General features: G+C 44.4%; 1 protein-coding gene across 1 annotated transcript; it reads right to left on the bottom strand.

The window, feature by feature from the left end:
* Nucleotides 1–1,974: 1,974 nt before the first annotated feature.
* Nucleotides 1,975–12,165, bottom strand: acss2l (acyl-CoA synthetase short chain family member 2 like). Its single transcript, XM_053882681.1, has 18 exons — nucleotides 11,640–12,165; nucleotides 11,388–11,583; nucleotides 8,142–8,233; nucleotides 7,486–7,589; nucleotides 7,071–7,143; nucleotides 6,779–6,854; nucleotides 6,382–6,466; nucleotides 6,158–6,295; nucleotides 5,198–5,368; nucleotides 4,990–5,123; nucleotides 4,704–4,836; nucleotides 4,208–4,264; nucleotides 4,034–4,114; nucleotides 3,857–3,965; nucleotides 3,275–3,343; nucleotides 3,024–3,200; nucleotides 2,878–2,952; nucleotides 1,975–2,814 (listed from the first exon to the last, which is right to left on the bottom strand). The coding sequence occupies exons 1-18, from the start codon at nucleotides 11,761–11,763 to the stop codon at nucleotides 2,687–2,689; spliced, it is 2,022 nt and encodes a 673-aa protein (XP_053738656.1). The 5' UTR covers nucleotides 11,764–12,165; the 3' UTR covers nucleotides 1,975–2,686.
* Between the last annotated feature and the right edge of the window lie 51 nt (nucleotides 12,166–12,216).

Genomic DNA, 12,216 nt, shown 5'->3' with positions numbered 1-12,216 from the left:
AAACAACCTGGGATGAACTCTTATGACGTGGATTTGCTTTTGCCTCAGGAACTCAGAACTTGCTCGTAACAAGAGTACGAAGCGTAATCGTCGTTGTGTCCTGCAGACTGACTGGACCTGTGAGGACGTCACACTGTCCTTTTGCCGCGTTCAGTCAAAAACTGGAGCCCAGCCGCCCACAGCTGCAGCTCGAAGGCCACGGCTACACAATGAACCGGGGTGCTGTTAGCTTGGAGGTTGTCATGCCAACAAAACGAGAGAAAACGCGCCACACTTAGACCATTGCTGAACATTTGGCTCCCGAGGAGAATTCACGCTGAGCACCCGCCAAATAACGCCGAATGTTATTCACCATTCATGCGCATGAACTCACGCTATTTTTTTGCAGCCCAGAGCAACAGGCTAGCAAACAAGTGCTTGGTGTGGAGGACTGTTTGAACTCAGCACTGAACCAGCAGGTTCCACTGACGACTGACGAAACAAATATTTTACTCTGGCGTTCAAACATCGTGGATGAAGGGCTGCAACAACCCGTCCACATAGTCGATTTCAATGAAATCAGTGACAGATGGATTCTAGAGTCCACTAGCTTCGATATCATCGCTCTCCGAAAATAAAATGAGGTTACAGGACCATCGACTTTAAAGATGAGAAGTATAGGACTGGTTCAGAAAGGCAACATCAAAGGACACATCAAAGGACAAAAGGTCTGCGGTGTAATCTGAAGTTTGTACCTTTATAAATGACACTCAAAAAGCCTTGTCATATCAGTTTTTCCCAATAAAAACTGGCCGTTCCTGAGTGATACTCTTTAGTAGAGTGTTTAAATGGACCAAGAATCCCTTCACACATAAAATTAATTATTAAATTTAATAAAGTCACATCATCACACAGGTTCACACTCACACACACACTTGTGTGGCCATTTTTGTGGACATTTCATTGACACAATGTAAAATAAATCTAAAACAAAAGGCTAAAGATAACCATGACTCTTAACCAAACAGAAACCTAGATAATGACCAAGTAGTTTGAACATTTTAATCCTGAAATTGAGACTTAAACTTGTGGGGACCGGTGAAAATGTCCCCACAAAGTAGCTGTGTTTCCAAGAAATGGTGCCCACAATACAGCTAAACCACACACACACACACACATTTTATCCTTCCATCTCCCACCACACAGTTCCTCATTAGATCATGTGGTGGATCAGTTCAAGTCTGAGTACCTCCCAGATGACTGAGCTCTTCACCTTTCACCAAGGCTCCAACGTTTGAATCTGTGATGTGGTTGTGGCCTCAGCAGGTACTAGGAACGTACTGTAAGAGTCCTCACACTTATATCATGGCACCTACATGATCATGTTATGTGACTTTTGGCTTGGAGGAAGCCACTCACTCTTAAAAGTGTCGGCTTGTGTTTGCAGTTCTGAACCCATGAACTTGTGTGTGACCTCCGAAAGCTCCTCTCATTTAAACTGAATCTGGCCTCACGTCCTGTTGGACCATCTGTCGCCGCAGGGGGAAGAGAAAGACAGCATCTTGATTCCTCTTTTGTTGAAGATGAAGAGCTTTCTCCCTGCTGCAAGGCTCCACCAGCAGGTGAGCACCAAGAGGCTGGTGTCGCTGAGGCCTGCGCACGGAGCTGCTGTCAGTCAGGAGAGTGTTTGTTCAGCTGGCTGGACCTGTTGTGCGGCGGTGACGGTCATGCTGACATTCAAAGGTTGGAAATATGACCAAGTCGCTGTCGAGGGAGAGAAGGGAAGTAGGGGATGCCGTTGCCATGGGAACCATGTGTGTAAGGCTGGAGGTGATGTCTCATTCATGAACATCAGTTACGTTCAGTTACACACAACACACACACACGCACGAGACGCACTGCTGAATGCTCGCACACGTTAACAACAACACACACTTTAACATCAGACGCATGAACTTTCACTCACGAGTGACGCACAAGCTTCTTTCAACGCACGCGCGCATCCACCTGATTTTTCAGTTCACAACACGAGGCAAAACAATGTCGTGTATGGATTGTGTTCTTCCAAAAGAGGGCGCTACTGGGCTGCTGAGCTTCAAGGACCAGGACCAGCGTTGATGGAGCGGTTTTATTTTTGGGTCACATTGATCCGTGACACATTGGAATTATACACCAGGGGAAAATCGTGCATGACAGATGAGATCTGGAGCTACAAACGGAATCAGGAAAACTAAACTCAACATGTTCAGAAAACATACATTCAATAAAATAATCGAGAAATAATCGCAAAATAATCCAAACGTAGCAGCAGCGTGATGTTCTGATCCCAGAGGCGTGATTTAGTCCAGTGAAGGCACCAACATGGAAAAACGTCGGAAACAAGAATCTGTCTGCGTGTGTACCTAGTTTAGCTATACTTGTGGGGACCAATTCTTGGAAACACACCTGCTTGTGCGGACATTTTTGCCCCGAGAGGTTGAGCCTCAATTTGAGGATGAAAACTTCCAAAAAATAACTGAGTTTCAGTTTGGTTCAAAGCCCAGGTTCAGATTAGCCATGTGTTTTGGATGATTCGGTTTCGGGCGAGAGGCTGGGGAAAGGGTCATGGCAAGGAGAGGTCCCCACAAATATAGCGGTACCTGTGTGTGTGTGTGTGTGTGTGTGTGTGTGTGTGTGTGTGTGTGTGTGTGTGTGTGTGTGTGTGTGTTCAGGCCGCCGCCTGGATCCTCAGGCTGAACAGCTCCTCCACCACTTTAGGGTCAGCGAGGGTGGAGAGGTCACCCAGGTCCGTGTCGTTGCGAGCGACCTGCCGTAGGACGCGCCTCATGATCTTCCCTGGTGAGAGCAGGGGGCAGCGGTGAGGCGAGAGCGGAGGAGCAGCAGCGGCTGCGGGCTCACCTGAGCGGGTTTTGGGCAGCGCCGGGGCGTTCTGTATGAAGTCTGGGGTGGCGATGGGTCCGATTTTCTCCCTCACTGAGCAACAACTCGGGGTCAGAACCGCGACTGTCCTCACCACGCGACTGAGCGAACGTATTCAAGCTCACCAAGTTTCTTCAGCTCCCCCTGCAGGACGTGGCTGAACTCCCTGGAGTCCTTGAGGGTCACGAAGCAGTAGATGCACTCTCCCTTCACCTTGTGAGGTCGACTGACCACTGCGGCCTCTGCCACCGCCTGGTGCTCGGTGAGAGCTGCCTCCACTTCTGCCGTGCTCAGCAGGTGACCTGAGGGCCAGGAGAACACCCGTCAACTCAAGAAGGCCACGGTGGAACAACGCCAGTGGGTCTTGTTCAGGTACCTGACACGTTGATCATGTCATCTATCCTCCCTGTGATCCAGTAATAACCGTCTTTGTCCCGCCGGCAGCCTGAGTGAGGAGCAGACTCCGTGACTCAGTGACAAAGTGATGCGTCGCTTACCTCTACAGTGTCCAGCCAAAACACAGAAGAAACTCACGAGAAAAGGTAGGATATATATGTTTAAAAATACAAGACTCAACACAGAATCAAATGTTCAAAAAGTTATATGATATTATACTGTATTTTACACACATTTAATCTGAAGATTTTCATGGTAACTCAAAGATTATCTATTTAAATAGTAAATACCAGAGCAAAAGTATGAAAATGTGATTTTATGAACATTATTATTTTGACGGGGTCATAAACTAACATGATTTTAACTAATATCATCTACTTAATGCATGAAGTATTGCAAAAAAAAAAAAAAAAGATAACAGTCCTAAAAGTTATATTGAGAAAGGAAAAAGTAATGACGAATAAAAAACTGAAATAATTGTTAGAAACTCTGGTTTCATCTCTGACTTCACAAGGGCCACATGTGGCCCCCGGGGGCCGCCCAGCTCTGCGCCATGACCCACCGTCGCCCGTCACGTAGAAGCCCGGAAACTTCTTGAAGTAGGTGTTTTCAAAGCGCTCGTGGTTCTTGTACACTGTCCGCATGATTCCAGGCCACGGCCTCCTGAAGACCTTGGGAAATGAATCGAGGTTCAACAGCCAGGCTGCACCATGGTGACGTCCCCTGTTGTCCAGCTCACCAGGTAACCCTCCGCCTCCCCCTCCAGCTCCTCACCGTGCTCGTTGAGGATGGTGGGCTCCACCCCGAAGAAAGGAAAGGTCTGAAGCAGGAGAAGTCAACATGGTTTCTTAACACAGGTTTGTTTGTGATCAACACTGGTGTGTGTGTGTGCGTAATGAGCGACATGACTCACGGCAGAACCAGGCTTCAGTGGCGTCGCAGCAGGCAGAGGAGTCAGGACATGTCCACCCTGTGGTCAGAGAGTGTTGTGGTTACTGAGGGACTGCAGTTCTTTACTGTCTGGAACTGACTTAAAACACACTGTTTACATGGCAGCATGAGTGTTTGAGAGGCAGCTCAGCTCATAACTCACAACTGTGCTCATCTTTCATTCACTTTATTGTCACTCGCATTTAAAAGTTGGCTATAAACAAACGCAGAACCAAATGGATGCTCACCAAAATATGAAGAGAGAAAACATGATTGTTTTTATGAAACAAGTTGAGGCAAATGAAGTTTTGTTTGAAAACTCTGCAAACTAGAATAAAACCATGCTGAATAGATTGTGATAAATTCAAAAGAGTTATTCAAAGTAAACAGAATGAATCACATTTCTGCAATTTGTTTAAGCAAATAGCCAAAAATAGCAGAGTGTCAGTTCAAACAAACACGTGTTTCTGTGCTCTTACAGTTTCCGTCTGCCAGAAGGTGTCCACCACCGGACATCTGCCCTGACCCACCACCTCATGGTACCAGTGCCACGCCTCTGGGTTGATGGGTTCACCAACGCTCCCCAAGACCCTCAGACTGGAAAGGTCATACCTGGAGGAGGGCAGCAAGAAGTTCCTTCAACTGAGAATGGTGAAAAGCCTGAACATTGTGGAGAGCAGGTGAGTGTGTTGTCGTTGTTTCAGGAGTGTATCATCATGAAAACATTCTGAGTCGAATGGCTGGCTTCCATCCTTCAGCACCTACTTCTGCAGTGGCTCGCGTCCATACTTCATCAGCAGTCGAATGGCCGTGGGAGCCGTGTAGAACTTGCTGACTCTGTACTTCTCAATGATCTCCCAGAAGCGTCCGACGTGAGGGTGGACAGGAACACCCTCAAACTAGACACACACACATACACATCAGAGACAGCTGGGTTGCTAAGCGACATGAGTCTCCTCCGCTGTCATCTCACCAACACGCTGGTGGCTCCGTTGGCGAGCGGCCCGTAGGTGATGTAGGAGTGGCCGGTGATCCAGCCAATGTCGGCGGTGCACCAGTACACGTCGTCATGGTGATGATCGAACACGCACTTGAAGGTCAGCGATGTGTAGAGAAGGTACCCGGCAACCGTGTGGAGAACACCCTGCACCAGAGAGAGGACCAGACCAGGGCAGGTTACACTCCAGACTCCAGAATCCTCACAGGCTAATTTGAAATCCTGCAGGGAGCTTTGCTCCATGGTGAAAAAGAAAACACATTTGCCACTCAAAGGCCTTAATTTTGGATTAATGTTGAGAGATGATGAATAATGCATTTAATGTACATAAACAATTAGATGTTCTGCCATCCAAATGAGGAGATTTTAATCTCCTTGCACACTGATAAACACTATCTGCCTCCTTAAATGTCAACAACATTAGTCCATCAGTCTAACAATAGCAGGAGAGAATGTATTTGAAATAAACCATTGAAATGATCTGTGCTTTCATAATATTAACCAGGATGAGTTTTCTCTTTCTGAACAGAAACAAAGGTAAAACTGTAACAAAAACTGCTTTTAATGCCCTATGAAGCTCACCGTCTGCTGCTGCTGCTCAATGGGAAGCTGCTCCTCAGCCTTCAGAATATGATGGGATTATGTATGTAGTGTTTATAGTCTGTAGGCATTAGCTCTGCTGTCAGTGCCACAGTGTTTCCCTGGTCACATGCAATGTTCCCTCTAAATTTTCATGTGTCTGAGCAAACACACCACTGTGAACCACCTGCCGTTGACGCCTGTGGTGACTGCTGTAATAGCTTATAATAGCATTTATAACAGCGCACAAAAAATTATATGTATATATATATATATATATATATATATATATATATATATATACATTTGTGGCAAGTATTTGGGGGTGAATTGGGGGGGGGGGAAACATCTTCTGACCTTGGGTTTACCAGTGGAGCCGCTGGTATACAGTATAAAGAGTGGATCCTCAGAGTCCATCCACTCTGGTTCACAGTCTTCAGGCGAGTCCTTCATCATCTCATCCCACCACAGGTCACACTCAGAGTCCCACGGCATCTAAACAGGTCGGAGTATGTCACAACAAAGCCATCTCCTTCCCCAGCCGTCAACAGTTTGCTCATGATACCTGAGTCTCAGCTCACCTGGAGTTTGTTGGTTGCTTCTCCAGTTTTTGTCCTGAGAGCTTGATGTTTGACCACCAGGCATTTATTGACACTGGAGGAGCCTCTGTGAATCACACAGTCGTGTTAGGCGACCTGGACGACGGCACAAGGCTGAGGTGAGCTGACTTCTTTTTCTGAAACATCCTTGAATGTTTTCTGGAGAGCCCTCATCCACATCTGCAGGCCGGCCATCGGCGCGGCAGCTGGTGGCTCTGAGTGCGGCCGGTTGCCTGGCAACATGAGCGTAGTGACCGGACACTGTCTCCTGAGTGTCCCTGATAACCGGATTTGCCGTGTGAATGTGTCAGTGACTCATATGTCAGGGTGAGTCAGCGCCTGCGTGGAGCTCGCTGAGAATCGGGAAAGAAACACTCACTTCTCCCGGCATTTCTCCAGAGCCTCATCTGTGATCTTCTTCAGGTTGATCAGCTTCTCGCCGCGGTAAACGCCGTCTGTGTGGGGCACAAATATCACCTGACACTGTCGATAATCTGAACATACACGGCACTTTGGTGGGGAGATTAGCCACAGCACCTCTCCTCTTTGTTTACCACATCCATTTCTCCACGTGTCCAAACCTCTCTAACTTGGCCTCCAAACTCCTCCTCATTTCCCTCTGATGCACTAATTTTTAAACTGGTGTGTGTAGTAGATGAAGATGACGGTACCTGCCGTCACCAGGACGCAGCTCTGGGCGTCCATGACCCGCTCGCACAGCGACTCAGCAGAGAAACCAGCAAACTGAAGGCAAAAGAAGAGTCCAGTGAGAAGAATTCAGTTCACTTTGGGAGCGAGGGGTCACTCTCAGAACAATGTTATCGTAGTACTATTCATTTATATTCATGATTTTGGTCCAGCTCATGAGAAGCTTCGTCACTTTGTTTTATATGAGCTGTCAGTTCTGAAGTAGGTCGGTGTTTGTCCACAGGATGTTTATCCTCCAGTGTGAAAGGCCACACGAGTGACCGGGTCCAGGACATGCCTGACCCATATTCCTGCTGCAGGTGTTGAGGTCTCACACAGCAGTTATCTGCTGGGGGTTCGGGAAACAGTAAACAGGGTCAAGCCAGCAGGAAAACTCACCACGATGGAATGAACGGCACCGATCCTGGCGCAGGCCAGCATGGTGTAGACCAGCTCTGGGATCATGGGGAGGTAGATGGACACCCGGTCGCCCTTTCTCACACCTGGAAGATGAAAACCAGATCCACCAGTGAGGCATGGCTTGTTTGACTGGGTCTTCCACTGATCACAAGTTCATGACATCCCATAATGACCCTGAACCTGGCCAATACAACAGCCATTCAAACATGGCCGACGCCTGCACAAGAAAAAATGTACTTTTTTTCCTATTTTTTTTATTTCAAAATGTATTTCTTTTTGCCTTCTTTTTAAAATGCTTAAATGAAATTATATCAATGAGTAATGTAATTTTATCATTAACTTAAAATAAAAAAGAAAATACAAATAAAGACATTAATAATAATTATTAACCCAAATAATAACATAATAAATAAAGTACTGTAACACATAATCCAAAGGATATTTTAACCATATAATGTGCTGTGAAATGACATCTTTTCCTATTTTATAATATAAGGAAGATACACTTTTTTTTCCCGGGCCCCTCAGCTTGATGGCCCCTCCCATTGGTCACTTATAATGTGGCCCTTTGGGGAATGTAATTGCCAAACCCTGAGTGTGGAATATTAAATGAGCTGTAGGTTGCAGGCTCTCACCCATTTGCTTCAAGACGTTGGCGCAGCGGCAAACCTGGCTCAGCAGCTGCCGGTAAGTGATGGTCATGTGGTGGTCGGCCGTGTTGCCCTCCCTAAAGTGACAAAACACAAGTGTTGTTCCTCCTCACAGCTCATCCAGAGAGACGTGTTGACAGAGCTCGGTGCATTCCCGCTCCAACAGGATCTATATCCCTGGCTGCCTGTCAGGACGGACTCTGTTGAACCGTGCGACACAATCTTTCACAGTCCAGCACACACGCCGAGTCAGCTCTTTCATCACTTCAACGCATTTACATCCCCTGGCATCAACCGTGGCGCTGACGGTAAACAGGTGCGTGGAGACGCCTCAGTCTGAGTATTGAGTGACAAGTTCACAGTTATTACAAGCAGAGAAACCGACTTTGAATCTGGAGTTCCTCAAGGCTCAGTCTCAGGACCTGGTCACTTCATGGGTCACGGACTACACGCAGTTGAATCCAGGATCACAACCTGTATCACAGTTTAATCTCACATGGTCATTGTTGGCAGTTCAGCCAGCACATGGACATTATTGATCTTAATATCTGGAAACATAATGTTTTTTCATTCAATACTTATGTTGGTGTGATCAGTTTCAGACTTTATTATATTATATTATATTATATTATATTATATTATTTTTCACTCAGTACAAAGTAATAGTAGTTTATAGTATATATCTTTTAATTATTACATTTTTAAATCATATATCATTATGTTAAAATCATATATAATTATAAATATATTTTGTACTATCACAAAAGTAGTAGTAGAATTATATATTATATTATATTATATTATATTATATTACATTACATTAGATTACATTAGATCAGACTAAAGAGACTGAAGAAAAACAGAATAAAAGAAATAAATCAAGCAATCAAGTGGGGTTTTTGACTCTTGATAACATGATGTGATGGACACATAAGAATATATAGTATAGTATAGTATATATAAGTATAAGTATTTTATTTATAAAAAATTTTTTTCCTGCAATTATAAACTAAATTTGTGCTTTATCCCTTTATTTAGACAAGTATTTTCTTTATTTTTTTTCACTTAGTAGAGAAAAATGATTGTGAAAATTGTATATTACTTGTATGCTTGACCTTATTATTGAGTTTTGATGTATTAGAAAATATCCTTCCCCTTATTCATGAGGTTACCATGGAAACACTGTGTGCACGCGCTTGTATTTCTCTTCATTAGTGACCTTTCATCTTCACTTCATTTCTCTTCATCTTGTGCTCCAGCTGTACTTCACTACAGAGGCAGCAATACAGTAGGAGCACCTCTAAAGTCCTGTGACTCAAGTTATGTGCCGTTCCCAAACAAAAGCCATTTTGGTGGATCTATTTACAGACTTCCTTGTCTTCACTTGGCTCATTCTTGTGTTTACACGGCGGGTGTTTTCGTGTGTCCAGTGCGTGTTCATGTCCGGCTCAAACAGTCAGACACAATCAGATGGACTCAATGTTCCTGCAAAATAATATTAACCCTGATTTACACCGTATCACTACAATCAGCCTCCAAATGCCTTTGAAACTGAAACCTATGGGTCAGCGGCGCTAAAAGAGGCTTCAGACTCCTCAGTGATGAAAAGTATTTGTCTAAAATAGACGTGTCAGCTGCAGGACGAATGTGTGGCAGAACAAGGAGAGAGCTGCGTGATGTAACACGTCAGCAGCACCGGCACACTAGAGTCAGGAGGCGACCTCATCTCATGACAGAACTTCAGCTGGAGTGATGCAGTGCAGCACACTGATCTAGAACATTGAACGCATTTACTTCAGAAGTAAGTAAAAAAGCTGATTATCACATGATGTAATGATCATAATAATGGTTTTAATATAATAATTATTTTTTTTAAAGCAGTGTGATATAAAATCAAGATAGTATCAATGACAACTTTCACTACTTAAACAATTTTTAATTAAAAACACAGTGTAAAAATGTTAAGACGTGGAAGGGAATGCACTGGAAGCAGTATGGAATGTCACGCCATGAGTGCACTCCATCCATGTCCTGTTGTGAATAATAACCAAGATGTGTGTGGTGTTTAGATTAAAGCATCATTTCAGACCTACAGTCATGACTGCTGTGCTCCACTGGACTGGCTTTGGTGTCACTGCAAACACTGGCGTTACATAAGGGATGAGGAGCATGTAGCGTGAAGCCCACTGAGCAGACTGTTCCAACACCCACTTCTATTGATCCCACATAAGAGCTGAGGCAGCACAATGACCCTGTTCCGCTCAACACTGCCGTAGTTCATACAAACGCATGGGTCACCATATATAGTGTTTACAGTGTATACAGTGTATACAGTGTGCAGGCGATGGAGGCAGATACAGGCTGAGGATTCCCAACCACTCCATCATGAAACAGAAATCTGATATAAAATGGAGGCATTTTAAGTCTGCAGTATAATAAAATATAAATTAAAAGATGCATTCATGTCCTTTACCTGTTGATACATGCAAGTGAATGACATCATAATACATGAAATGACATGGGATGGATGACATGGGAATTAAGTGAAGAAATGTATTTTTTGGGGAGGGAAACAGAGCTGTTAACTTTTTTCTAAAATTGTTTTTTGGTCAAGAATGTGATAAGAATTTTACAGTTTTAACAAAGACACTGAGACATGTTAACATGGATTAAAAAAGATATATAATATGTGAGATGATAAAACAGTTAATTCATGAAAGACACTTTTAACCAGCCAACAATAAAAAAGTGCTAAATAAATATATTTATTTTAATATCCAAGTTGGATATATATATATATATATATATATATATATATATATATATATATATAGTAGTAAAATGATATTTTAATATATATTTTGATATTTTAAATCATATGTAATTATAAATATATTTTACACTACAAGAAAATAATTTTAGCTAAACATTGATTGGTTTCCTGAGAACATAAAGCCATCTGTGGGTTGTATTAACCATGTCTACGTGGAACTTAAGTTTCCACGGAGAATGGAAAAACAGAATCTTCACTAGGTTTTGTAAAGGCGTCAGACAATATTTCTGGTCCCTGAATCTGTTGACTTTATGAGGCAGGACAGTGACAGGCTCCAGTGTTGACGTTGAGACCTCGGCAGTTTGTTTTGGTACCCGGGGTCAGCTGGCGGGGGGGGTTCAGTCTCGCTATAGACCAGGATTCCAGACATAACCTGAGGCAGCTCGGATCTCACTCACCAGTAGTAAGCAACTTTGTCCCCCAGGTTTCCCTCTTTCACGTGTCGGTCCAGAACGTTGTAGCACATATTGGTTTTGGCTCCTTCCATACACTTGACGAAAATGTTTCCTTTGGTCACGTCGAAGTTGTACGTCAGAGTTGGCCCCGTGGCTGGTTTCTTCCAATAGAAGTCATCGGCAACTTCTTTCCAGAAAGCTGGGACCAAATTCAAATTCAAATCGAGCAAACAAATTCAACAAAGTGTGGCCTACCTTCCGGGTTCTCCAGAGATTTTCTGTACATCGCCAGATAAGAGTTGAAATCCGGAACGTGAGCATCCTTCTGCAGGTCATCCGGAGGGTGAATAACTTTCTCCTGAGTTTCAGGAACAACCATGTTGACGGCGGACTGCAGAAGGAGCTATAGCATCAGAAGCCGAGTTCCTCTGGTGTCTGGATCCTCCTGAGGCTGCGGTGATAAGGCCTCCAGTCGCACACCATCCAGCACGCTGCGTGTCCCGCCTCTCACCTCTGAGCAGCAGTCTGCTTAGTGTCCACTCGGCCAATCAAGTTGCTGGAGGCAACACTCCCACTTTTTCATTGGGTGGAGAAACTCTGGGCAGTTGGTCACATTATTCTTTTCAAGCCGGAGAGACAGAAGGGGTGTGTTCTTCAGCCAGATGAGATGGACTGGTTGGTGGGAAAAAACAACCACCTGATTTTATTGACAGGATTTGTTCATATTTCAAACCCCACAAAAGTTTAGTGTCGGGTCACACTGTTGTCAGCCACTAGAGAAGCCACCAGTGAACAGCCACCCTTTCACATCAGTGAACGTCTTTCATGTCCT

The sequence above is a fragment of the Synchiropus splendidus genome, chromosome 13, assembly GCF_027744825.2.
Source record: "Synchiropus splendidus isolate RoL2022-P1 chromosome 13, RoL_Sspl_1.0, whole genome shotgun sequence".
NCBI classification, from domain to species: Eukaryota; Metazoa; Chordata; class Actinopteri; order Syngnathiformes; family Callionymidae; genus Synchiropus; species Synchiropus splendidus.
Note: the sequence above shows the minus strand (reverse complement) of the source record. Positions and strands in the feature narration are given on the sequence as shown.